General features: G+C 53.1%; 2 protein-coding genes and 1 pseudogene across 4 annotated transcripts; 2 read left to right on the top strand and 1 right to left on the bottom strand.

Moving 5' to 3' along the window:
- The first annotated feature begins 467 nt into the window (after positions 1-467).
- On the top strand, positions 468-8,175 carry LOC140913271 (zona pellucida sperm-binding protein 1-like; annotated as a pseudogene).
- Positions 8,176-10,366: 2,191 nt separating this feature from the next.
- On the bottom strand, positions 10,367-18,547 carry PRPF19 (pre-mRNA processing factor 19). The gene is made up of 16 exons (XM_073346896.1): positions 18,442-18,547; positions 17,003-17,152; positions 15,975-16,051; positions 15,591-15,732; positions 15,268-15,341; positions 15,111-15,173; positions 14,857-14,898; positions 14,521-14,595; positions 13,907-13,982; positions 13,504-13,613; positions 13,148-13,303; positions 12,935-13,004; positions 12,354-12,439; positions 11,569-11,739; positions 11,049-11,154; positions 10,367-10,860 (listed from the first exon to the last, which is right to left on the bottom strand). Exons 1-16 carry the CDS (start codon positions 18,458-18,460, stop codon positions 10,763-10,765), a joined length of 1,515 nt encoding a protein of 504 aa, XP_073202997.1. The 5' UTR covers positions 18,461-18,547; the 3' UTR covers positions 10,367-10,762.
- Positions 18,548-18,878: 331 nt separating this feature from the next.
- Positions 18,879-27,013, top strand: TMEM109 (transmembrane protein 109). Of its 3 annotated transcripts, XM_073346899.1 has the most exons (5): positions 18,879-18,963; positions 19,535-19,746; positions 20,151-20,419; positions 23,755-23,857; positions 24,857-27,013. In XM_073346899.1, the coding sequence occupies exons 2-5, from the start codon at positions 19,719-19,721 to the stop codon at positions 25,243-25,245; spliced, it is 789 nt and encodes a 262-aa protein (XP_073203000.1). In that variant the 5' UTR covers positions 18,879-18,963; positions 19,535-19,718; the 3' UTR covers positions 25,246-27,013. The 3 variants fall into 3 exon arrangements, with proteins under 3 accessions (XP_073203000.1, XP_073202999.1, XP_073203001.1); XM_073346898.1 differs by lacking the exons at positions 18,879-18,963; positions 19,535-19,746 and adding an exon at positions 18,980-19,327; XM_073346900.1 differs by lacking the exons at positions 18,879-18,963; positions 19,535-19,746 and adding an exon at positions 19,917-19,978.
- Positions 27,014-27,722: the final 709 nt, after the last annotated feature.

Raw genomic sequence — 27,722 nt, forward strand, 5'->3', positions numbered from 1 at the left:
GCCACCTGCACACTGACTCGACCTTGTGCCTGCCCGCCCACTTCGAATCATAGAATATCAGGCTTGGAAGGGACCTCAGGAGGTCATCAAGTCCAACCCCCTGCTCAGAGCAGGACCAATCCCCAACTAAATCATCCGATCCCAGAAGGATACACTGAGTAGACCCCTCGATTCCAGGACTGATACTCTCCCAGGTGATCTATTCACGTGCCTGGGACATCCATCCCCTCAATGGGGGAGTCTCAGACCTATCCCCTGAGAACAAGTGTCTCTGTTTCACCAGCTGTTATCCAGGCAACTTGGCCTTCTGATTTTTGGGGCACTTGGGGTGTGCTTGAGCCCTGTTTTCAAGCTTTTCTCTGCAACTGTGAGGGCAAGAAACTTACTTTTCTTTTGAATGCACACTGAGGTTCTCAGCTAGTTCCTTGTTTCCAGGAGATGGGGCTTGAAATAAAACATCAGTTACCATGGGACTTTTCACCCTAAGCTTTGCACTTTTCACCCGGCCCCTCCCAAGCAGCAGGCAGCTCCCCAACTGCAATCCCTTCAGAGGATCTCCAGCTCTCCTTAATCCACACCCTGCTGTTCTAGGGGCTCATCTCACACAGGAGTAGTGCCATGTGGTGGCTGGGAAGATTCCTTGTGCAGATGCCCCAGGCCAAGCTGCTTGCTTCCAGGCTGGCTGCTGTTATGATGAGACTGACCTCACTACCCCTGCTACTATGGCAACACAGGTAGGAGGCCTGGCCTTGTGTTGACTCATGGAAACCTTCTCTGTCCTGAGAAGCCTAGCAATACACTCTCAGATTTGATTGGTCACCACCTATTAATGTGGTGAACTAGGCTCGGATTTAGCTGCTGCTCTAGGACTGCTGTCCCAAGTGGAAACTACTGTCATGTACCTCTTACTGAGGGTTGCAGTGAGTGCCAGTCACATGCAGAATGAGTTACTTCCCAGATCATGGTCTCGCTTATCTGCTCTTCAGATCTGTCTTGAGTAAAGCAAGACTAACACCACCAAATGTGTGTGGCAGAAGAGAGCAGCCAGGGAGCACAGCCTGGCATCCACAGAGTTGAGGCTGAGAAATAGCCAGTGTGTATATAGATCCTACGCAACACACATTCTGCTGCTACCTTACTAGCAGAGGAACCCCATTTTCTAGCTCCATGCATTGTGAGTTAGTATGGCCTGGAACCTGTTTCGAGAGCTCTGCTGATTCTTGACAGATACAAGCTGCTGCCCTACAAGGAATATGAAATACTGATGCTTAACAACAATCACTATATAAACCAGGGTGGGATCCAGGACTCCTGCCCCATCGTGTTCCAAATCTATTTCTCTAAGGCCTCTGTACTTAACCTGCTCCCTTGTGTTAGTCACTGTTCAGTGCCTTGTGGATGGTCACTTCGTTCTGGTGGTCTCCAGGGACATGTCTGATCACCCCATCATCCTAGACAGGGCTAGCCTATGCCCAGACGAGGTGTGATCCCATCAGGATGACAGAGGCTTTTGTGATCTTCCACTTCCCTCTCATGCTGTGTGGCACCACAGTCCCGGTGAGGACACTCTCTGTGGAAGCCAGGGTGAGTGCTCTGCTCAGGGTCTTCGGGGACTAACCCACCTTATGTTTCAACTCTGCCAGGTGACTGGGGACAAACTGATCTATGAGAACGAGCTGATCTCAGGCATTGACATTCAGACTGGGCCAGATGGCTCCATCATCTGGGACAGCCTCTTCGTGTAAGTTGTCCTGCTCCCTGCTTGAAGGGATGGTGTTGGAGAAATAACTCCAACCTTCCCATTTCCCAAGGGGAAGGGAATAGGCTGCCTCACTGACTAGTGAGATACTGTGATCCCACCATTCCCCACTTCAACAGCTTCTCCTATCCAGAAGGTTTCCCAAGCATCTTGCAGTCGAAGCCATCTTCTGAAGTGAGCTAACCCTTTTCTGAGATGCAGTGCACCACCTACCTAACAGCATATAGAAACAACTGCTGTAATGGGCTCATCTAGGGAGGCAGACCAGAAGTACCCTCTGTTCATGGCACTCGGTATGCCAGGAATGAGATTTGACTACAGGTGAGCAGGTGCTTCTAGCCTGTCTGAGAAGGCCCCCATGTGGTCGTGCTCAGACACTCCTGCTGAGCCCCTGAGTTGTAAGGAAGAACATACGAGTTGCTGGAAGGGTTGATGTGCTGGCATCCTTGGATGTCTCCCATCCAAGTACTGATAGGGCCTGACCCTGCTTGTCTCAAGCACTAATAAGGTCACTGCCAGAAGCAGTATTAGCTCAATCTGACTTCATTGAGCATGCCCCCCACCACCTCCCCCCGGTCTCTTCCCTCTGCTCTCTCCTGTGCAGCCTCCATGCTCGCTGCATCTACAATGCCAGTGACTTCCTGCCAGTCCAGGTCGAGGTCTTCTTGCCCCCCACACCTGCTCCAGTCACCCAGGCAGGACCCCTCCAGCTTGAGCTGCGCATCGCCACAGGTAGGCAGCCCCTTTGACTCCAGCACAGAGATCCCATCCCCCTGAAGGGCCACAGGCATCTCAGCTCTGCTCTCCTCCTGCTCTCTCCCCCACAGACCTGAGCTACAGATCCTATCTCACAGAGAGAGACTACCCTGGGTGAAGGTGCTCAGGGACCCTGTCTACATGGAGGTTCGCATCCTGCAGAGAACAGACCCGTCCCTGGTTCTGGTTCTGCACCAGTGCTGGGCCACCCAAGCGCTAACCCCCTGCAGCAGCCGCAGTGGCCCATCCTGGTGGACGCGTGAGTGAGGTACAGGCATCCTAGTGGCTATTAGTGGAGGAAAGAATAGTACTTAGTCAAAACTGAACAGTGTCCCTTTTGCTCTCAGGTGTCCATTCTTGGGAGACAACTACAGAGCCCAGCTTGTGTCCGTGGGCTCTGAGCTGCCCTTCCCAACTCACCACCAGCGCTTTGTCCTCTCCACCTTTGCCTTTGTGGACTCAGCCTCCCAGATAGCACTTGATGGAGAGGTAAGGACGGCCTGAATCCACTCAGGGGTGGAAAGGGTCCTTTCTTGGTCAGGCAGGGACCTGTGCCCTCTGCGCTCCTCTCACAAAGAGCAAAGAGCAATGTCCCCACCTTTTGTGAAGCTTGCCTCTAGATGAGGCCATAGCCAAGTGGGAAGGTGTGCCTTTAAAAAAACCTCTTCTCTCCCTCCTCCTCGCCCCCCCCCCAAGCTGGAGGAATTGGTTCCCTTGATCTCACTGGCCTATAGGGTGACCAGACAGCAAGTGTCAAAAATCAGGACGGGGGGGGGGGGAAGTAATGGAAGCCCATATAAGAAAAAGACCCCAAAATCAGGACTGTCCCTATAAAATTGGGACATCTGGTCACCCTACTGGCCTATGATGCTCCTAAATTAACACCTTGCTTGAGTCTGGCACTTACAGCCATTACTCCCAAAATGATAGCTGCTTTAGAGACACAGTCCCTTGAATTACATGTGATCCAGGTTGTATAAGAACAGTGACCAGCTGGGAGTCTCTGCATCTCTGCTGTTTAATATCCTAACTCCAGCTGGCTAGTGGATAATGCTCCCCAGGATTTCTCTTGCGTTGGAGAGAATATTCACTTACCAACATCAGGTGTCAACAGCCTCCATGGCATTGCTACACCTCAAGACACACCTCATGTACACAGTGAAGGTACCAAACCAGAGTTCTCATGGGGCTTAGTCCAACAGAACTTCCTTGTTGTGTAATGCACTGGGGCTGGTACTGCCCCCTGCTGGATAGACTCTGTTCAGGTAAGCATCTTTCCAATGACCAGAGTCCAGCAAAGAAGAAAGCCCTACTGCAGCTAAATGGGTCCTCCATTTAATCCAGAGTGTCTCTTTAATCCAGAGTGTCTCTGGATTAAGTTTAGAAGTGTGTGCAACAAGAGTGATGTAGTGGTGGGAGTCTGCTATAGACCACCGGACCAGGGGGATGAGGTGGATGAGGCTTTCTTCCGGCAGCTCACGGAAGCTACTAGATCGCATGCCCTGATTCTCATGGGTGACTTTAATTTTCCTGATATCTGCTGGGAGAGCAATACAGCGGTGCATAGACAATCCAGGAAGTTTTTGGAAAGCGTAGGGGACAATTTCCTGGCGCAAGTGCTAGAGGAGCCAACTAGGGGGGGTGCTTTTCTTGACCTGCTGCTCACAAACCGGGTAGAATTAGTGGGGGAAGCAAAAGTGGATGGGAATCTGGGAGGCAGTGACCATGAGTTGGTTGAGTTCAGGATCCTGACGCAGGGAACAAAGGTAAGCAGCAGGATACGGACCCTGGACTTCAGGAAAGCAGACTTCGACTCCCTCAGGGAACGGATGGCCAGGATCCCCTGGGGGACTAACTTGAAGGGGAAAGGAGTCCAGGAGAGCTGGCTGTATTTCAAGGAATCCCTGTTGAGGTTACAGGGACAAACCATCCCGATGAGTCGAAAGAATAGTAAATATGGCAGGCGACCAACTTGGCTTAATGGTGAAATCCTAGCGGATCTTAAACATAAAAAAGAAGCTTACAAGAAGTGGAAGGTTGGACATATGACCAGGGAAGAGTATAAAAATATTGCTCGGGCATGTAGGAATGTTATCAGGAGGGCCAAATCGCACCTGGAGCTGCAGCTAGCCAGAGATGTCAAGAGTAACAAGAAGGGTTTCTTCAGGTATGTTGGCAACAAGAAGAAAGCCAAGGAATGTGTGGGCCCCTTACTGAATGAGGGAGGCAACCTAGTGACAGAGGATGTGGAAAAAGCTAATGTACTCAATGCTTTTTTTGCCTCTGTTTTCACTAACAAGGTCAGCTCCCAGACTGCTGCGCTGGGCATCACAAAATGCGGAAGAGATGGCCAGCCCTCTGTGGAGATAGAGGCGGTTAGGGACTATTTAGAAAAGCTGGACGTGCACAAGTCCATGGGGCCGGACGAGTTGCATCCGAGAGTGCTGAAGGAATTGGCGGCTGTGATTGCAGAGCCTCTGGCCATTATCTTTGAAAACTCGTGGCGAACCGGGGAAGTCCCGGATGACTGGAAAAAGGCTAATGTAGTGCCAATCTTTAAAAAAGGGAAGAAGGAAGATCCTGGGAACTACAGGCCAGTCAGCCTCACCTCAGTCCCTGGAAAAATCATGGAGCAGGTCCTCAAAGAATCAATCCTGAAGCACTTGCATGAGAGGAAAGTGATCAGGAACAGCCAGCATGGATTCACCAAGGGAAGGTCATGCCTGACTAATCTAATCGCCTTTTATGATGAGATTACTGGTTCTGTGGATGAAGGGAAAGCAGTGGATGTATTGTTTCTTGACTTTAGCAAAGCTTTTGACACGGTCTCCCATAGTATTCTTGTCAGCAAGTTAAGGAAGTATGGGCTGGATGAATGCACTATAAGGTGGGTAGAAAGCTGGCTAAATTGTCGGGCTCAACGGGTAGTGATCAATGGCTCCATGTCTAGTTGGCAGCCGGTATCAAGTGGAGTGCCCCAAGGGTCGGTCCTGGGGCCGGTTTTATTCAATATCTTCATAAATGATCTGGAGGATGGTGTGGATTGCACTCTCCGCAAATTTGCGGATGATACTAAACTGGGAGGAGTGGTAGATACGCTGGAGGGGAGGGATAGGATACAGAAGGACCTAGACCAATTGGAAGATTGGGCCAAAAGGAATCTGATGAGGTTCAATAAGGATAAGTGCAGGGTCCTGCACTTAGGACGGAAGAACCCAATGCACAGCTACAGACTAGGGACCGAATGGCTAGGCAGCAGTTCTGCAGAAAAGGACCTAGGGGTGACAGTGGACGAGAAGCTGGATATGAGTCAGCAGTGTGCCCTTGTTGCCAAGAAGGCCAATGGCATTTTGGGATGTATAAGTAGGGGCATAGCGAGCAGATCGAGGGACGTGATCGTTCCCCTCTATTCGACATTGGTGAGGCCTCATCTGGAGTACTGTGTCCAGTTTTGGGCCCCACACTTCAAGAAGGATGTGGATAAATTGGAGAGAGTCCAGCGAAGGGCAACAAAAATGATTAGGGGACTGGAACACATGAGTTATGAGGAGAGGCTGAGGGAGCTGGGATTGTTTAGCCTGCAGAAGAGAAGAATGAGGGGGGATTTGATAGCTGCTTTCAACTACCTGAAAGGGGGTTCCAAAGAGGATGGCTCTAGACTGTTCTCAATGGTAGCAGATGACAGAACGAGGAGTAATGGTCTCAAGTTGCAGTGGGGGAGGTTTAGATTGGATATTAGGAAAAACTTTTTCACTAAGAGGGTGGTGAAACACTGGAATGCGTTACCTAGGGAGGTGGTAGAATCTCCTTCCTTAGAGGTTTTTAAGGTCAGGCTTGACAAAGCCCTGGCTGGGATGATTTAACTGGGAATTGGTCCTGCTTTGAGCAGGTGGTTGGACTAGATGACCTTCTGGGGTCCCTTCCAACCCTGATATTCTATGATTCTATGATTCTATGATTTAGGCCATGTGATAGCAGCTAGTTGTTCTGGAGCTGAAGGGACCAAATTCCCTCCCTTGGTGCTGTCTAAGTGCAGGGAAACTGGTCACAATAGAATTGCTACCTGCTGGGTCAGAGCTACTCATTAACTCCATTTCCATTTGTGTGGATTTCAGGTGTACCTCTTCTGTAGTACCTTTGCCTGCTGTCCCTCCCAGCTGGAGCTCTGCAGGACCATGTGCCCATCAGGGGCTGCTATAGGTAAGTCTCCATAGCTTCCACTGTGTACCAGTGGCAAGGTCTGCCATCCATGTGGGTTTGAGAGCACCCAGCCCCACTGCTTCAAACAAATATATGAGGATATCCTGGGGCATAACAGCTAGAGCTCTAATTGTCCCATTATGTAGTCACTGCAATATGAACTCAGCCAGATCTCCTACATGTGACCTGCCAAACTAGCTAGGTGTATTGTGGATTTGGAGGCAAGTACCCGGGCTAGATGGTACTATGGTCTACTCTGTAACTACACCCTTAGTATGTAGGAACTGTAATGGGCCACTGGGATCCCCAGAGCAGATTTCTAATGTGGGCTGCTACTGCTAAAATTGCCTCTTCCCACCTGATCCAAACCCCCAATGACCAACTCAGGAGGAGCTCTTTGGGCATACTGAGCAGAAGCCACTTATCTGGGCAGATGGGTCTACAGTGGCCTCTGCCTCATCAAATACTGCACTCTCCACCTAACCTTGGACAGCATTAGGGAGTTGTCTCCAGAGAGCTCTCCAACTCTCCCCTTTCCATCTTCCAGGAGGCCGCCGGTTTCTGTATATTGGAAATGGGACAGGAGAGCCCCAGGACCTAGTGAGTTCTCGCGGACCTGTGATCTTCCAGGAGAGTCCTGGGCCACACAGAGAGCAAGTCTATGAGAACACAGGTGAGTTGTCCTGCCATTATGGTTAACTGGTGTCTCGCATAATAGCCTGAGACCTGCAAGTCAATGCTGCCTCTAATGTGGGTACTACTCCATGTGTCCTAAACGTTCCTGGGGCCACACATGGATGAGCAAGAAGTGATCATCTTAATATCTAAGCTTATGTTGATTGCTATAGTATGACTCCCAGGAGTAGAAGAACACTACCTCCCTGCTGTGGTGAGGGACAACCAACCCATCATTCAAAGCAAGGCAGACCTCAGTGGGGCGTGAATAACCCCTTGATGGTGACTTGCAAGCCAGGGAGACTGTGCCTACAATGCACTGGGCTGGTATCAGCACTGACCTCTGCTGGATGGAATTTATCCCCATGAACTTTCTTTATTGACTGACTGGAGCCTGCAAAGAATCAGTCTCCCCTGCTAGGAAGAGATGGGTGATGACTTAATGCAGATGCTTGCCTGGTACACTGAGTTGATCAGGTGTAACCTCAAATGGATGTGGTGAAGGCCAACCCACTGTTAATGGGTAGCAACAGCATCAGACGGGCAGGGGTGTTAGTCTTAGTGTGCAAATGCAGGTCACACACCCAATATTGCCTTAACACCCTCTTCCTCCTCCTCTGGACCCTGTCTCCAGACTGGACCTCACTCCTGTGCTTCTGGCTGTACTGTCTCTGGTGGCTGTGGCCTCCCTCATTGTTGTGACCCTGCTCTGCAGGAGAAAGAGCTGGATGACAAGATCCCAAAGGCTCTCTAGTGGCTCACTGTCAAACAAGGGTGGAAAATAAAAACTGCTGAACTGCACCAGCGGCTTGTGGTGCACGTTGTGTCTGGAGGGAGGCTGGAGCCAGCAGCTGCTTTGTGGACTCTGCCTCCCAGGTGGCACTTGATGGACTGGTAAGGGAGGGGCTGGAAATCTAACTAAAGGAGTCATTCCTACCATGCTCCAGGCTGGGATTGACTTCCTGAGCAGCCCTGGCTCTAGGCACTATCTACTCTGCTGGAACTTGTTTGTGGGGTGGTGATGGGATAGAACCCCTTCCTCCTCTATCAGGGGGAAGACCCCTGGTTTCCCTGCAGGAGGGGAAGGTAAACTAGCTACCTGAGACAATGAGACATTTCTTCCCCCACACTCCTGCTGCATGCTCTAGTGCGGCACCTAGCTGTTGGATGCCCAGCAAATAGCTAACCTGAGACATAGCTGGTAACCTGAGTAAGGGTCTCCTTGTGCCCTCTCACTGCAGCATGGCTCTTCTGTCACCACTGAGGCTGGTTCCTCTGAACAGAAACATTGTGGGTAACTCTCAAACCTCTCTGGCCTCTAGTGAAGTAGATCTGATGTCCACTAGCATATTTGTTCCATCCTACAGTGGCTGGAGGTCCATGGGAAGGATCTCCTAAACACTGATCACCACAGTAATGGAAACTCCTCAAACTCAGTGCTAGGGGCCTGTCTAACCTAGGACCATTATCTGCAGGGTAAACTCTCCTTATCTCCTTCCCCAACCATGCTACACATGAGGCTTCCCCTAGGAAGTAGGACCTCACAGCACCTGGCTCAGTGCATTAGGCAGCCCTGGCCAGATCTAACTAGCTCCTACCTTGTGGCTTTCAGGTGTACATTTCCTGTAGTGCATCTGCCTGTTACCCCTCTCAGCTGGAGGCCTGCAGGACCAGCTGGAGGCCTGCTACAAGCAAATCTGATCTATTTTATCTGTAGAGAAGGCAGGATGTGAGGCACTGTTTTACCAGCACCAGATCACTCTCTCTAAGGACCTAAATACCAGAAGCGAGCACATTCTAGATACCAACTGAAGATCTAACACAAGCACAGCCTGACTTCTCCTCAGCAGAAGGCTTGCAGTTCAGCCATTTCAGTATAACCTTCAAAATACAGTGCACCTGGTTACATGCATTGTGAGCAACCAATCAGGAAATGCTCACAACAGACCCTCCTTGGAGAGGGGGAAGGAAGTGTCAAGAAGCCAATGGAGGGGCTGGGCCTGCTGCCTTTCCTGCGCTGGAGAAGGCTGAAGGCAGCAACAGGATAAGCTGGCTCACTCAGAGCCAGACAGGGCTCAAGGCTGGGCATGAGGTGTGATGAGACACAAGAGCTGTCCTGGAGAGTCTAGCACTATACTTGGTGTGTTGCAGATACAATTTGGACTGTGCTGGGGGAATTTTGGCTTCCTGGGGTGGTTTCTTGTAATAAATTAACCCTGCAAGGGTTATGCACATTTGGAAAGTCTTTAAGGACTATTTCTGGGGAAATCTGAAGGGGAAACTGAGGCAGGCATACTAGTCCTGGCCTCCAAGCAGGGCCACCCTTTGACAAATCCCTTTCAAACCCCACTAAAATGACCCATTTCATCTTTAGTGGTTCAAACTGCAACAAAACTAAATTCTGTGGATCTGTGAATTGCTGTGGGAGGCCTGATCTGGTGGTTAGACCAAGGACTAGGGCTTCAGGCCTGCAGTCTGGTATTCCCAGCCCTGCTATGTGACCTCTGCCACGTTCAATGCCCTTGCTGTAACATGGGATTGTGATACGTTCCATACCTACTTTGCAGAGGACTGGGGAGGATTCATATCCTTAAAGGGTTTGGAGATCACTAGCTGAGGGGCACAGGAGAAACAGCAAGTGCCTGTTTGTTCAACAAACGACAGCAAGTCCAGTGCTGTCCCACAAACTCAAAGGAGGTGGATAATTTTACAACTCACCCAGGTACCAGGACTTTACTCATCAGCTGAGAACTGCAAGGAGATGGGGCCAGGGCATACTGACCTTATGCAGGCCCCAACCTCTCTTCCTGTCATCACTACACAAACAGCACTGGGAGCACTTAGAAGGGACTCAGATGACGTGGATAGTATCTCTTACCCTTAGATCCCCTTGCCCAAGGCCTAGGGGCTCTTTTCCCTCCATGCTCTACCCCACAGCTCATCTGGGAAAAGGTACATGCAACTCAAACAGCCTGAGAGGGTTCAACATTCTTTATTTTTTTTAATGAAAGTAGATAGCTGCTTACCAAAAAAAAAATAAAAAAATGCACATTTCCCCATCCCCCCTTCTCTCCCATTCCTATACCACCCGCTTCTTTCCCCCATCCAGCCTCTCATTCACAGCTGTCTGTCAGTGGATGGGTTTGGTTCTATTTTGTTTGTTACAATCACAGAACAGAATTAAGCCGGAAAGACAAACACAAAACTGGAAAAACAAAGCCTTTGAGCACAGGGGAGGGAGCGCGCTAGGTTGGCCTGCCCCTGATACCTCAAAGTAAAGCAATGATAACCCCACCCACGTTACCTCCCTCCAATAACCCCAACACTACAGTGAAGGACACAGCCCATCCCCCCAGATCCTAGGAAAAGAGGCTACAGACTGTAGAACTTCAGGCTCCTGTCCATGCCTGTGGAAGCGATGAATTTAGCATGGTGGCCAAAGGCCACACCCGTAGTCAGGCCACTGTGCTCTGTGGGGAGAGACACCACATGGTTAATTTGGAACTCATACTACTAGACCTTGCCCTCCACCCCAAGGCCACCTCACATAGCGCACTCCACGGGAATGGGATCTCAGGAACACAGGGAGAGGAGCAGCTTGCTCATCCACTCGATGAGTCCAGCACAGGCACATGACTCTCCCAGCTGAGCACCTCACCTGTGAAGTGGAGGATTTCCGTCCACTGCTTGCAGATGTAGATCTGGACGTCCGTGCCACCCAGGGCCAAGTAGGTACCACTCTGGTCAAATATGAGGGACTTCACCTACAGAGAAGAGAGATATCTGAGCCCCAGGCACAACTCTGAGCCAGACCTGGAGCGGGGGGAGGGGGGGAAGCTGTTCCAGGCTGCCAGGTACTCCCACACACACATATACTGGGCAACCCCCTCCCCCACACACTCACCTACTGCTACCATACACCTGGCTCCCAGAGGGACACCTCTCCCCATATACCCACCCTGGGTACCTGGGGAGAGAGAGGACCCCCACCACACACGCACGCACAGACCCCATACTAGGCACTGGCTCCCTGATGCAGGGAGAAGCCCAGTCAAACTAGGATGCACAAGGACGTAGAGGAAAAGCCCCCAGGTCACACCGCTCAGCTGGCTCATCATATCAGGGAGAGGGTGGGAGAGCAGGGACGGGGCTCGACAGAGCAGGAGGGTCGCACGCACCTCAAAGTTATTGTCCAGCTGCAGCGTCTTGAAGTTCTTGAGCTTGCGCAGATCCCAGAGTTTCACGGAGGAGTCATCAGCGGCCGTGGCCAGGTAGTAGCCATTCTCTGAGAACGCGATGCTGGTGATGGGACCGGAGTGCCCTGGGAAGTTCGCCACATTGGTGCGTTCCTGAGACAGACAGACAGTTAGTCGCCCGTCGCTGAAAGGCAGGCCTGGGCCAGCTGGGAAAAGATGGGGGCAGCAGGTAGGCTGGATCTTCTCTTCCCACAAAGAGAGCTTGGTCCAGGGGACAGGAGCCTTCTCCGCACCCCTTACATTGCAGAGCTAACATCACTGAGCTCATCAGAACAATGGCACCTCCATCAGCCTCTCTTTTCCTGCATGCTTCAAACAGCGCTGAACACAGTCATTGTTAATGTACAGCATTGTTACATTGCAGAGCTAACATCACTGAGCTGAATGGAGCACTTCGCCCCCACTGTTTCAGGCTGTCTGCAAACTCAGGAAGCCACTGCTGCCTCACTCACACACCAGTCACGTGGAGAATGGTTGTGACAACAAGGTAAGAGCTAGAAACATCTTTCTTTAAATGAAAGCAGAGATCCTAGTATGCCAGGGAGGAGGCCATAGCTGGCCTGATGGCCCCATGCTCTAGAAAGTATATAGAGACCAGGCCTTAGTCTGAATGCACTCCTAGCCATGAGGCTGGAGGTGCCAAAATGCCAGCATCCTCCAGCACCAGGCTCCGCAGCCATCGGGCACACCCAGTCAGCCAGCCCTACCTTCAAGTCCCAGATCTTGATTTGCGAGTCCATAGTCCCCGTCCCAAAAATGAGCCCATCAGGGTGGAACTGAGCACAGGTGAGAGCTGCAGAGACAGAGAAAGACAGAAAGATTCAGGGACGCTGCCAGAGGGGACGTCTCACTTGGATAACGAAAGGACACAGCAGAAAGCAAGGCCCTCTCCCAGCCTTCCCCATGACAGGGTTCTGAAGGACTCGTGTGACACATAATACAGCCCTTTCTGCAGCCTCTTCCCCAGCAAGAGTATGGAAAAATTATCTAGGAGAAAATATTTTTTTAACATATAAAATAGCTTCTTTAAAAGGTCCTGCTAAAAATGTTACAGAAAGCAACTTTATCTGATTTTGATGTTGGACTCCACTTAAACTGTACACTAGATTAACATGCAAGAAGTGAGAACATGTAATCCAAGGTTAATAGTGACCATGTTCTACAGTCTATTTCTGAAACAGATGTTCTTAACAAGCTCCTCATCTTATGCTCTAGAAAATCATCCAGCTAAAATAAAATGGAGCACAATGACCCTGCGAGCCAGGGGTCCTCAATACCCAATCCTTACCGCAGCCAGAGGTCTCATCTGTGACCTTGGTGAGCACACGGCCTGTCTGGATATCAGAGAAAGCCCAGTACTGAAAGAGAGGAACAAGGCGTGAGTGCATCCCACGGTTGCCAGCCCTCCGCTGCCTCCTGCCCACACCTGCTGATCGACACCTTCCCCACACATGCTGATCGACATGGGGGGAAGGAGGGGCCGGGGCGACCTGAGTCTCACCTGGTCATCAGAGGAGCTCAGGAGATAGTCACCCGTGGCATGCAAACTCAGCCCCGTCACGGCGCTCTCATGGGCCCGGACAACCTGCACACAAGTGGCGCTTGGGACCGACCAGATCCGGATAGTGGCATCGGGAGAAGCAGAGAACACCAGCTCCTAGATGTGTGGGGAGAGAACATTCCTGGGGGTTAGAGCACCAGTGTTGGGAGGGGCGAGAAGGGGTTAATACCAAGGCACATTGTAGGAGGGGACCAGACTGCGATATGGGCCTGGAGACCCCCAAGAGGTGGCCCCACAATCCCTCCCCTGGCATGGCATGGCCATAACGGAGATGGGGAGTTGGCCCTGGCCCTTACCTGGGATGGATGGAACACTACGCTGGTGACCTTCTTGGCGTGCCCTTTGAGAGTCGCCAGGATCTGCTCCGAGCTCTTGTCAAAGACAATGACGTTTTTATCCGCCCCGCCTGGAACACAAACAGAGGGGATGGGGCCCAGAGCTGTGCAGATCTGACTCCCCTCAACATCCACCACCTTGGAACTGAACAAGACCCACAATCCCCGGCAGCTGTGAGTAGAGAGGTCCTTACTGCCCTCTACCTCATCCCCACCAGCCCGCAGCCGGAAGAGGGGTGTCCCCAGGAAGCAGGGAGACTTTTAACCCATATCCCCGCCCTCTGGCGAACATCAGCAGTAGGTCCCAGAGGCCACAATCCCCGGCAGCCGGTGGGAGAAGCTGGGGCCAAGGCTGTTGCCTTACCTGTGAGGATCTTGTTGGTGTCGGAAGGACAAAGGTCCAGAGCGAGGATCCCTGGGATGCTGGCGCTGTGCAAGCCCTGTACAAAGAGAAGGGGGATCAGACAGAACCACTGCCAAGCAGGAAGAGCCCCTCAAGACAGGGAGGGACCCTAACAAAGAGCTCTGGAAACAGATTCCATAATCAGGGCTCTTTGTTCCCACCCAGATCTGTTCCGCACCCTGCTATATCCCCCCTGCAGTGCTTGCGAGCCAGCACCTGCTCGGCTCCGATCATTAGCAGCAGTGTTAATGGCCAACAATGATGGGAGAAGCAAGCAGGAGACAGCTCAGGGTCCAGGTGCCAAGAGATGCACCAGGGCTAACGGCCCACCTACTGAGAGGAGACTCCAGAGCCTCAGTGGACCAAGAGGGAGAAGCAGCGACCATCCCCTAGCAGCACAGCGCCCCCTGCTGCCATGTCAGGGTGGTGATAAAGCGTGCCCAGGTTCTGAAGGGGGACAGCCCAGCCCAGTGTAGTTGCATAAGGGACTGTGCCATCCAGGGAAGGCATTCGCTGCCAGCAGTAAGGTTTGAGACCCCAAGTTAACCTTCAACCCTCTGCATCAGCGAACTCACCACATGTGAGGCCACCTGTCGATATTTGCTGAGCTCCTCCGGCTTCACCAACTCCTCTGGAACCGTCTTGCCTCTCTGCAGAAGGAAGAGCACCCAAAGAGAAATGACTATGCTTCTGGGAGAGCACCCAGCACCCTGCCTTTCCCCCACCCAGGGAGCGGAGAGATCCTCCTCCTTACAGGACAGATTCCCTCCATAGAGACCTCCAAAACCGCTGAGCTCACCTCCCTGCTTCTTTACCCCTGCTCCAATGGAGAGTCCCCTCCCAACTCAGGCCCCCCCAGATCCTGCCCCCCATCACAGGGAAGGAAGGGGATTCAGGGAGCAGGCTCTCACCTTCTTACGCTCCGTGGTCAGCACCGTGGCTTTGTCTTGAAGCTGGAAAACAGGAAAGTGAACTCAGGAAATGTGACGCTAATAGTCGAAAGGCTAGCACAGGAGGGCAGCTATCTGACTGCCTACGCCATGCAAGCACCAGGGCACAACAGATGGGTCAGGGAGATGGAAAAGGAGTGACCTCATGGGAAGCAGGAATGAGAGTCACTCCTGCAGCAGAGCAAAGGGTGAATCTGGGACGGATGACTCCTTACCTTCTGGATGATCTCGGGGGTCATGCCTGCCAACTCTCCCAGATCCATCGGCTCGCCAGCACCCTGGATCAGGGAAAGAAGAGGCCCGTGAGTCCAGGAGGAGGAGAGAGAGCACAGTCAGGAGACACACAGAGAGAGCTGTGCAGGGAGGACTCACCGTGATGTTGGGCTGGGAAGATGGCATGGCCTGGGGGACTATGAGGCCAGCCTGGGGTTTCAGAGTCGCCAACGCTGCGGAGACACAAACAGCAGCTCGATGGGTTAAAATGGGAGCCAACTGCAGGCTCACAAGAGTGCCACAGAGGTTTTGTTACAGCTACCTTTTTCCATCAGTACTGACCCCTGCCTGCTCCAGAGGCGCAAGCTGCTCCTCCCCCTCCTGCTCCCAGGGCATTAGAGTCAGAATCCCTCCCTGGACTGACTGTCCCCATGGTGCTGCAGCCTTTTCCTCAGTCAGACCCCCTGCCCCCACCGATTTACCTTCTCTGGCAGCAGTGACCTCTTTGGTGAGACGGGCGATGACGCGGCAGGCAGCGTCATGCTGGTACAGTGCGTGCGACAGCTCCTGGCGGGTGGTCTGCAGCTGCTGGCGGAGTGTGAAGCTGTGCAGCATGACAGCATCCTATGGAAGGACCCACAGTGTGAGGGAGACAGCCAGGGTTCAATGTTCTGCCCACCCCAGCTCAGCAAGCTCCGCCCACCTGGGTACGTAGAGTGAATGGCTCCACCCAACCTCAGCAACAAAAGAGGGCGGGTCCCCCCACCCAATCAGAGCAGAACCCTGTTCTTTCCGCTGCCCCGGCATCCATCCCATCAGCTGCCCACTTCAATGGCCCCCAACACTGTCCCCATGACAGCCCTTACCCACTCATCCTGAAGGGCTTTCAGAATGGCCGGGATGCTGGTGGCCGAGGGTGGCTTGGGCCGGATCGGGTGGGCAACTGTGAATGAGACACATGGGGGTATTAGCCTCAGCAGCGAGGATTAATCCCTTTCCCTGTCTCCTGCATCCCTACTTCTCCATCCCCACTGCCCACCCTCAAACACACCCGCTCACTCACCCCTTTATCCAGATCCATTTGCACCCTCACTTCATTCTCTACTTTATGCCTACATCAGTTGTTGGTGGAAGAATCCCATTGCAAAATGAGGCTGTTAACATATCTCTGCAGTCATCATACTGGGTCACAGCAGGTAAGCTGGTGTCTCAACTACTACCACACCAGACCAGGCTAGTAGCCCAGCTAGCCCAATAGTCTGCCTAGGATGGTGGCCAGTATCAGGTACAGCAGAGACCCCCCCCAAATCCCAGTGATGCAATTCTTGTGATACTGTGAACTGTCAATGGGATGGAGAGGAACAGAAATCCCCAAGCAGCTGACTCCAATTAACCAGTCCTCTCAGAGGCTGCTGGGAGTGGGAGGACTCTGGCCTATACAAGCCAAACCCAGCTCATTCCAACAGGGGAGAGGAAGAAGAGGCAGCATTCAAAAAGGCTGAAGGCATGTCAAGAGAAAAAACATCTCCAGAAAGGAGCCAGAGGAGAGCCAAACTCCTTGGGGGAAAGGTACAGAGTTTGGTGAGAGTGGGCCTGCCTCCCCAGGAAACTTTGGATTTGCCTGGCAAGTAAAAGGACTATGGGGAAATCCTAAAGATTTTGGGTGTCGGTGATGATAAAATGAATACTGATTCACCCCTTTTATAAGGGTTCCTAGATTCTCTTGGTGTCCTTCCTTCCCCAACCCTTTCTGTGATGGTCAGGCCCACCTGGCAATTGCTTGGTGAGCTGTGGGAGCTCAGGCAATCAGGGTAGCGATGGTCTGCCCAGCTCCCTGGAGCTGGTGAGAATCTACCAGGTCACACCTCTAGCTCTGCTCCCCTCTGCTTGATACCTTTGATGTCAATCAGTTGCTCTTCAGACAGCGGCTGGTTGTTCACTGGGTCAGTCCCATTTTCCGCAATGTATTTTTCAATCAGTCTTCGCTCATAGACGTGGTTTGAGACCGGAGACACGCACGGGTGCTCTGGCACTTCATTTGAGACTGCAAAGAGACAGAGACTGCAGGGGTGACAAGTGGACAAACAGAGCCTAAATCCCCACCCGTACCCCATACTTACCAGAGAAGCCCCAAGACACAGATCAATTTTTCCTACAGCCTCTACGTGTACAGCATTGTCACCAGGTTTTCTATGTACGCTACTGACACCACGGCCTAGTTTATTTTTAGCGACTTACACTTCTGTGCTCAGTCCTTCTCCCCAAGGTCTGCATTCTAATAATGCTGTTAGTTCCTTTGTGCTACACATTTCCCTTTCAACCAGCAGCTCAGTCTTCCTCAGGGGCAGATCAGGCAGTTAATGATGAATCTAACATAACTACAAACACCATGGCTATTCTTCTGTGCTGTTACATGTAATCCATAGCATAGGCTGCAAAACCTTGACTTGCTTTTATATATCACAAGCTTTCAGAGGTGTACAGACCAATGCTACATGCAACATTTGTACAGGTATAAAATGTGAGAAATACTCAGAGGTTTAATTGTTATGGTGCACATGCATAAGGGGAAGGAGCTACCATGGAAAGCTCTCTGAGCTCATTTCCGCATGAACTGGTAGGAGCTTGGCACCATTGAAAACTGCACATGCAGATTTCCACCCAAACATCTAAAATGTTTCTACTGATATTTTAGCTCCACTGATTCTCCCCACATTTATTTATTTAGCAGCACAGTGGCCAAGGGGTTACGGTGCTCTACCACAATACTGAAGGTTGTGAGTTTGAGTCCCACTCGATCTCACTCTGGAAGGCCACCTTCAATTCACCCAAGCTGCAAAATTAGTACCTGATCCCTTGGGCAGGCAAAGGCGGGTGATGCCGGCCCCATCACTGTGTTGGCTATGAAATTCCCTTGCCCTAACACCTTGAGGTAGGGGGGCGGGAATCTGTTTGTCTGTCCTTGACCCTTCCCAACCCAGACACGGCTCCTTTCTCAAGAACCACACGGCGCCGGCGGGGGAGCGACTGGCCCCAGCGCGCCAGGCAGAAGCGGCCATGCAGAGGGATGGATGCAGGCGCAGACTCGGGTCCCTGCGGGGGGGAGGGGGTGGGGTCACGGGCTTTGCAGAGGAGCCGAGTTCGAGGCCCCCCCGAGCGGGCGGCACGTTGGGGGGGGGCAGCTTTTAGAGTTTCCTCGTGGGGCTCCTTGAGCTGGGGAGACACCAGGGCCGGCGGGTGGGGGGGGGTACCAGCTCCACGGGGCGCGCGGCTCGGCCCGTAACTGGGGCCGGCTGGGGAAGTCCCCCCGCAAGCCCCCAGCCCGTCACTCACTCGAGCAGATGAGGGACATAGCGGCGTCTCCCCGACGGCTCCTGGTTCTGCTTCCAGGTCACGGGCTCCGCTTCCGGGGCAGGGTGTCCCCTCTCCGTGCCCCAACCGAGGGCAGCCCCGTTCCGCGTCCACTCGCTCACGCGGGGCCCCAGCGCGCGCGGGAGACCCTGAGTCCCGCCCTCACCGGAAACGGAACTTTACTCTTCCCGGCATGCCCCGGGCCGGCTCGCTGCATAGATCGGGATCTTCCGGCTACCGCTCGGGCGTTTCCGGAGGGGGGAACGAGCCTGGCTGGAACTGCCGCTCCCGGCATGCACCTCTTACTGGAGACTGCAATTCCCAGAATGCACTGGGCCGACGCCTCCCGGCCCGCCCCCAGCCCCTGGGACTACAGTTCCCAGCGGGCCCGGGCCCGGTGCCGGATTTGACTTTCACTCCCAGCAGCAGCCCCAGCCGGGCAGCCTCCGCTCGGGCCCGCCCTGCCAGGAGCCGGCCAGGCCCAGGCTGCCCCGCCCTCCGAGGGTGAGACGCGCGGCTGGGCCAGGGGCGTTTCCTGGGAGTCACGGGCCTGGCGCTGACGGGCGAAGCCTGCAGCCCCCACGACGCTCGTTGCTCCCGCCGGGGCGCCGCGCCCCCGTGTCACGCGCTGTGCTGGCTCCGCCGTCGCCCGGAGGGCAGCCAGCCCTGGGGCATCGCCGCGGCACCAGCTCTGGGCTGGCAGCTGACCTAATAGGGGACAGGAGGGGGGAGCTCACAATGACACAGGGGAGCTTGGGCCACCTGCACGCCGTGATTGGAGCCAGCGAGCGGTGCTGCGCTGGTTCCCTCTTGTTGTGTGCCACGCTGCGGCTTTGCAACACGCTGCTACGTGGGGCCTTGGCATCAGGTCAGGAGTGGTCCTGGACCTGGCCTAGATGATCCTTCCCAAAGAAAAGGAGGACTTGTGGCACCTTAGAGACTAACCAATTTATTTGAGCATGAGCTTTCGTGAGCTACACGATGAAGTGAGCTGTAGCTCACGAAAGCTCATGCTCAAATAAATTGGTTAGTCTCTAAGGTGCCACAAGTACTCCTTTTCTTTTTGCGGATACAGACTAACACGGCTGCTACTCTGAAACCTCCCAAAGATGGCACCTCTGGCTGCTGAGTCATTGCTGGTCCCAGTGCAGAGAGAGCACCTCCTTTTGAGTCAGCCTGCCTGCAACACCCAGCTGTTCTTTCAATCTCTCCCATCCAAGTACTGAGCTACTGTGAACTTGCTCAGCAGGGGCTGTGTGATGCAGTCACTACCTAAGCTGGGTGCAGGTTTGACCTTTGACCTCATTCCCATGTGCTGTGAATGCTTGGGGTCCAGAGGGTGGTACTTGGGTGTCAAATGACTTTCTCTGACTGGCTTGGTGCCCTGCCAGTCTGCATCATCACAGCTCACAGGCTGAAACATGAGTCATCTTTTCCTTTTCCATGGGGCTATGCAGCTCAAAGGGAAATGGGGGGGGGGGGACTGGGGAGAGGTCACAAAGCCTATAAGTGAGGACTGGTAAGTGGCTGATTCTCAACTAAAAGGAGAGATTGCAATTGCCCTGGGGTTGCTAGGATGTTATTTGCCTACTCGGCATTCCTGACATTGCAGTTCTGGCCTGGGGCCAGCAAAATTACATGGCTCCTATAACTTCATTATGATCTGTGCCTTTTGCTCTTTCTCTCGGCAGAGATTCCTGGGGCTGAGAGGAGAGCTGGAGAGATGACTGGGTGGGATCCTACGGTCTGGTGCTGCCGCCAAGCCCTGCTCCAACGTGCCGTGGCTATCCTGATGTCAGTCGCTTTCCTTCATGTAGCCATGGCGAGCACTCAGCACTATCACAGGGAAGCTTGGAGAGAGGCGGCTGTCCGGGCTGACTTCCTGTCCCAGCTGGCTCAGGGCATGAGGGAGACCCTGGAGGAGTGGATTGGCCGGGACACACTTCAGCTAGTGACAGAGGTAAGGCAGGTTTCAGAGTAGCAGCCGTGTTAGTCTGTATTCGCAAAAAGAAAAGGAGTACTTCTGGCACCTTAGAGACTAACAAATTTATTTGAGCATAAGCTTTCGTGAGCTACAGCTCACTTCATCGGATGCATTCAGTGGAAAATACAGAGGAATCCTAGCTAAGTCAGGAAAAGGGGTTGGAGCACCATGTATTTGTGCGGTGTGCTTGACTGCTCTCTAGGATCAAGGTTCACCTCCTCTGTCAGTTCCATTGAAATAACTTTATAAGCATTGCCAGAGCTGTAAAAAGAGGCCTATGGAGGGAGGCAGCATAGTCTAGTGGATTGAGCAGCCACTGGGACTCAGCAGATCAGGGTTCCATTCCCAGCTGGGCAAGGTGACCTTGGGTATGCCTCAGTTTCCCCATCTATAAAATGAAGCAAAAGCTACTGTAAGGTATATTGAGATCTAGTGATGACAAGTGATAGATATGAGCTAGGTGGTGGTAGCATTATTTTATTATCTACATTAGGCAAAATAACTGCTACAGGGGGGCATGGATCAGTGCTCACGTCACACTCCCCCATCAGTACCCGACCTGAGCTGGGGAAGCTAATGATCCAACCAGCGAACCAAATTTGGTGGTAAATCCTGTTCATGTGCCACCTGAAGCACATTGCGATAGGCTAGGAAGTCTGGTACAATACATTTCCAGTGCAGCCTCTATTGGCCAAAACCCAGCTTACCCATTTCCAATAGCTTGGTATGTCCCCCCAGGGATTTCAGAGCAGGGAAGTTTAGATCAACTCAGCCATCTACTCTGGCAGAAGGCAGGGTGTGCCAAAGTCTTGGGACTCTCAATTGGTTCTATTCCTAGCTCCTCTGGTGGCAACCCCCTGCAACCTCTTACCTGATCTGTCAAGTGACAGTTGCCTCCCAAGGTAGGAAGTGTTAGGCCTTGGTTTATTAAGGATCGTTAAGTGCACAGAAATGGTTATAGCAGAAGGATGGTCCATGGTTAGGGCAGTAGCCTGAGACTGGGGGACCTGGATCGAATTTCCTCCTCTGCCCTAGCTTTCCTGGTCAAGTCCGTTAGCCTCTCTGTGTCTCAGCTTCCCATCTGTAAAAGGGGGGACAACAGCCCTTTCCTGTCTGTGCTGTGAGGATAAATACATTAAAGATTGTGAGGTGCTCAGATAAAGGGGCTGTAAACGGGGCTGTAAAAGTGTGTTAGAGAGAAGGAGCCCCTGTGTTTTTCGTCCGGAGCGAGCTGGCTGGTTCAGCAGCACTTCAGAGCATTAAGGCTTATTAAGTGAGTGAGATTCCAGCACCCAGGCTGACTTGTGTGTTGGGGAAACTGGCTGTGTCTCTGTCACCGGGGAAACCAGCCAGCCGGCTTTGAAAATAGCAGCATTGGCACCCGATTAGCTGAAGGTTTGGGATACGTTCCCTAAATACTTGTGCCTCTTGTATGCATTCGCTTGGATGCAAGAGCTGAGTGGAGTCTGTTTGCTCTGGGCTGGATTGCAGCCAGGATGGATAAAAATTTGTGGGTATTTTTCTTTTGTTTTTAAATTGGATTTTTTTTAATTATTTAAATCAGTTTCTTTTAAAAAATAAACCTGTCTAAAATGAAATCCTGAATTTAATCAAAATATGTTAAGGCCTGCATTTATTAATCTCTTAGAACATTTAAATAAAAAAATCCCTGAGCCTCTATCAAAAACCGTGAGTTAAAGGCTGCTTTACTAGATAAAGAATAAGAGGTAAAACATCTCACTTTTGAGGTCATGCTTTCTACATATGGCACAACAGGTCATGTCCTGTATTAAGAGGAGACATGGGGGCTGGGCTACTGCACGCACAAGACTGATCTAGTCATCATGGGCATTGGGATCTGGCCTCCGACTCTAGGAGCCGCTACCATGTGTCTTATCACTAGGAAGCAAAAAGATGTACCAAATCTAGTGTCAAGGCTCTATTTAGCTGTAGATCAGCATGTTCTAAGATTAGATCAACCAATGAGAACACTTTTCTTTAGAAAATAACTGAAGTACAAATCATAGAATCAGAGAATATCAGGGTTGGAAGGGACCTCAGGAGGTCATCTAGTCCAACCCCCCTGCTCAAAAGCAGGACCAATCCCCAATTAAATCATCCCAGCCAGGGCTTTGTCAAGCCTGACCTTAAAAACTTCTAAGGAAGGAGATTCCACCACCTCCCTAGGCAATGCATTCCAGTGTTTCACCACCCTCCTAGTGAAATGAAACCATTAATTAAAATTGATTTAAAATTGAGGCTTTTCACTTGGTGATTTAAATCACTGATGTAAATCGCCTTGATTTAAATCAATCCACCCTGATTGCAGCCCAGCTGAGCTTGGCACCAGGCCTCAGGGGTGGTGGGGAAAACGGACTCCACACCACCTTTGTGGTTTTCCTATGATGAGGCTGTCTCAGCCCCTGGTAAAGTTAGGACAGCTTCAGAGACTGCCCAAGGCCCCAAGAGGCTACCCTTGCAGTCAGGAATAGCCAGAGCACAATGACACTCAGGCCATGCCACCCCTTCCCCAAGGAAGACTGTAGCACTGTCCACCAACAGCTCCCAGTGTAGTTAGAGCTCGCTTTAGGCTCTCCAGAGACTCTCCCTATGCCAGGGGAATTCCCCAGGCTCTTCCAGCCCTACGTTTCTATGATCTTGAAGGCAAGGGAGTGGTAGATCTGAAAGGCAGCCATGTCTCCAGACAGGCCCAAAGCCAGTGTGGAGAAATAGCCTTTGTTCTCCCCATCTTACAGCTGGGCAGCAGAGCTCTGCAGAGATGCAGTGACTTGCAGGTCACAGGGGGGGTCTAACTTGGAGCCAACAATGAGTCTAAGCCAGCACTTTAAGCACAGCCCAGCCATCCCTCCTTCCTTTGCAGCTGGGGAGAGGGACCTGCTGGGGCTTTTCTGCTTGCCCTGGCTTCTACACAGGGCAAGCAATGGCAAGGTCTCCCTTTCACCCTGGAGCAGAGGGGGGCACAGCAGGGGCACAGGGCTCCTTGTAGGAGGCAGCTTGGACAAATCTCCCATGCCAGATGCTGCTCCCCTTACTGGCAGGGAAGGCTGTACTCACCCAGCCAGGCACCAGCTCCTGTTGAGAATCCCATGTGAATTTACCTGCCCAGCCAGAAAATTGGAGCTTGGCTCAAGTCAGGGACGAGGCTCTGTCCCGGTGCCTTTAGCAGACACGAAGGAGTGGGGTGCTCCCCCATTCTCCCCTTATTTTCCTCCCTGGCCCTGTCTCCTCTCACCCTCTTGGGTACCTCCAAGCCAACTGAGAAAAGCGTTCTCACGCTCTCTTCCCTGCAGAACGTCTCTGCCGGGTTCTGGATTGTGTCCTCCGGCATCTCGGCAGGTCTGATCATCCTGTCCGGAATCGCAGGGCAGATCCTAAGCGCCTTCGGAGTGAATGGTAAGTTGTTTGTTATTTACCAGTGTCACCTAGAGACCCCAGCTGAGATCAGGTCCTCATTGTGCCAGGCGCTGCATAGACACACAGGGAGAGACCGTCCCTGCCTCTGCTGAGATCAGGGTCCCATTGTGCCAAGCGCTGCACAGACACACAGTGAGAGACAGCCCCTGCCCCAAAGAGTTTACAGTCTAAACAGATCAAATAGACACAGGGTGGGAGGGGAAACTGAGGCACAAAGAGTGTGAGGAAGCTGGCCCATCAGGCCAGTGATAGAGCTGGGAATAAAACCCAGTTCTCCTGAGTCCCGGTTCAGTGTCTGATCCCCTGTTTGACACTGCCTTTGTGAGCCATTGGGGCATATTCCTCACCTGCATGTGATGGAGGAGAGCATATGTTTCTCATTCACCTACCTGGCAGGGAGGATCCATTTCATCATTGTCTCTAAACGGAGCACGAGGGACCCAGTCCCACCCTCTACAGCAAAGAGGGGTTTGTCCAACCTGCAGTTGGTGCCTGTATCACTGGATGGTGCTTCTTCCCTTCCAGCACTTGATGGGTTAAAAATGGTCCTTCCCCTGAGGAAAGAGGGGCCTCCCAGTCTGATGGTGAAGGTTTGTGTCTCTCAAGGGGATCTCTCCTTCCAGTGCAGGGGGGTTACTTCACACATGCAGCCCCTAGTACCCCACCTCAGGATGTCTGAGCCTGTGTGGGGAGATCAGGAGACAACATGGTTTCTCCTTCCAGGGCAGGAGGGGTTACTCCTGCAACCATCACCTCCTTCCCCATCATGCCCTTCTCTCCAGGAGCAGCCTGTCCCAGCCCTACAGGGGTGGGGATCCTCCTTCCAGCACAGGGATTAACCCCCCCCCAGCCTGTCCCAGCCCCACTAGGGTGAGGATCCTCCTGCCTGCATATGGGGGTTTCCCAGCCCCACAGAAGGTCAGCACAGCATCACGTCTCACATGTGTCTAACCACTTTCCTCCTCCTTCCCTTTCCAGGTGATCACGTGGTCCAGCCCCTTAAGCTGGGCCCTGCCCAGGTACAGACCCTGCTGCTGTGGGGCCTGGCTGCTGTGGTGGGCTATTGGCTGCTCTCACAGCTGCTGGGCCTGTTGCTGTCCATCCTGGGACGTGTCCTGTGGGGGCTGAAGGTGGTGGTCTTCCTGGGCTGCTTCCTGCTGATCGTCTCGGCGGCGCCCAGCCCCTCGGTGCAGGCCTTGCTGCTGCTGTGCCTGCTCACCCTGTATGCCCTGCTGGGGAGGCTGAGCGGGGCGCGCCGCGCCGGGAGCCAACTGGAGGCCAAGGTGCGCAACCTGGAGTGGCAGGTGGAGGAGCTGCGGCGCCGGCAGAGGCGGGTGTCCCCCAGGAACCTGGAGCAGGACGAGTGAGGGGCAGGAGGTGGCCCCTCCCAGCACACTATGGACTCTCACTCCACCATTCACAGCTACCCTGGTCCTCTGCACGTGCTCATGGGGGCATCTCCACCCTCGGGTACTCACAGCCCCTCCCCTCTGTGCACACTCACAGGCCCCACCAGCCCCATGGTCCTCCTGAGGTGCCTCCCCATTGTACAAACTGACAGACACTACCCACCTCAGGGACTCGCAGGCCCCACCCCCGTGCATTAATTTACCCACACCTCTATTCCCCAGGGCACTTGCATTCTGTCCCCCACACCCACCCCACAGACAAGCAAAGCCAAAAGGGAGCTCTCTGGAGTGGAGGAATGAACCAGTGGGAGGTGGTGTGATTTTTCCCCAGCCTGCCCTGGTCCCATGGACTGGGGATGGGAGGTGCTCCCTCAGCTGCCTGCCCCCACCCCTGCCATCTCCCATAGATTTGCTGCCATGGAGCTCATCGTGCTGGGGCTTAAAAGGGCTGCTTTGATGTTGGTGAAGTCTGGGACGAAGTGATGTTTGGTCTTGGGTGCTAAGATGCTGAATTCCGCCCCTTCTTATTTCCCTGCTGTCTCCCTCTTGTCCCCTTCCCATGCTGCCCTACAGCTGCCGCCGGGGTTCCTGGCCTTTCCCTCCACCCTCTACCTCTGCCTGATCCTTTCCCCACCACCACCGCATCCTCATTTCTCCACCCCCTTACCTAGCCCCAGACCAGTCTCACTAAGAAGACTGGGTCCTAAGGGCTTGATGCACAGAGGTTCTGAGCTCTTGCCGCTCCCATTGACTTCAGCTGGAGCTGGGGGTTGCTCAGTGGTTTTAGAAATCAGATGCTGGGTAGATAAACTGGGAGCAGGTGCATTATATCCCATTGCAGGAGGGGGTAGTGTACCCCTGGGGGATCTCTGATCAGGGAGGGTGTGTACAGGGGAAGGGTTTCCCCAAGTGCCTTCATCCAAGCCAATGGTGCCTTCTTATGCTAAGAGTGGATGGTGTTTGTTGTGGGGCGGGAGGGGAAACTGGGATATGTGGATATGGGAAGATGTTTACAGGTCCTTTTTAAGAACCCTCCAACACCATCCAAGCCAAAGACACACAGCACATGGAAGTGGGCACATGGAAGTTCCTCCTACATTTCTCACAGCTGGGGTGGAAGTTGTCTTTTGGTGCCACCTCAAGCATGGCAGGTGGCCTTCGTGTTAATCCTGCCCCAGGATCGTGGTGGAGCGGGCCACGATTGATCAGAAAGGAGGGGTACGTAGCAATTTCTGTTCATCCTCCTATGTGCCCCTAGGGAACGTCTACACTTGGAGCAAGGGGTGTGAGTCCCAGCTCGTGTAGACACTTGTGCTAGCTCTCATTCCGCTAGCATGCTGAAAACAGTAGTGTACACAGCCTGGCCAAGTACAAACCCTCCTGAACCCCGTGGGTGCAGACTCGGCCTGGCTAGACCCTTCCACCATTCTCTGCAGCTCCTGCTACCCCAGCTACGCTGCTGTTTTTACTGTGCTAACTCCATGAGAACTAGGGCGAGCATCTCCGAGCTGCAGGGATTCGTAGCCCCATCCTGTCATGACCACAATGAGCTCAGCTGTTGTCTCTCCTGCCCCGCCAGCTAGGAGCTGGAGAGGAGGCCAGTGCGGCCGGGGCTTGGACTGGGCACGTGTTGTTGGCTGATAGTTGCCAGTCTGTGTTTTGAAAGTTCTGTCTATTTTAAACAAACAGGACATTTTGTTACCAGGTCCGAAATAAAATCTATGTAACCACACTCTGTCCAGCCCATGGGCAAGTTTGGGTTTCTTTCTTCTGCCACTCCCAGCAGGTGGCGCTGCAGGGAATGACAGCACCCCAGTCCCAGTCTTTCCCAGCTGGGGGACTAGCACACAGGAGTACTGGCTGTGGGGTGAACAATGTGCTACTCTGGTCCCAGCCTCTGCCAGCAAGGAGTGGGGCAGGAGCGCTGAGGGGAAGTAGAGCTGTAGAGAGTGGTGCCCTGGCTGCTGGGAGATGGATGGTGTGGGAGGTGCTGCTAGGCAAGGACAGCTGCTGCAAGCCTTGTGGGAGGGAGTCTTTGCCAACACCCTGGCTAAGCCCTTTCCTCTCCTCTCTGTGCCCAGCTGTCAGGATAGGGATTCCCAGAGCTTCTTATATTACAGTTGGGTTTTAGGCAACAAGCTCTGGTGTCTTAGGGAGGGAGGATTAAAGTCCATGAAGCTGTCTGTGCTCATCCCTCACCACCTGGAGCCCCCAGAAACCCCAGGGATGAACAGGGGTGTGTAGCAGGACAGGGGAGAGGAGTTGTGCTGCCATCCCCCACTGTGCTCGGTAGGAGAAGGGCCGGTTCCCCTGCTGGGTTACAGTCCCCCAGGGGCTGGGAGTTCAGGACATGCCAGGGGGGAGTGGGGATACCATCCAGCAGGGTAGGAGCAAGAAGGGGTTGGAGCCCCAGAGCTCTCCCCCTCTTTGGATGT

This window comes from Lepidochelys kempii, chromosome 6 (genome assembly GCF_965140265.1).
Source record: "Lepidochelys kempii isolate rLepKem1 chromosome 6, rLepKem1.hap2, whole genome shotgun sequence".
NCBI classification, from domain to species: domain Eukaryota; kingdom Metazoa; phylum Chordata; order Testudines; family Cheloniidae; genus Lepidochelys; species Lepidochelys kempii.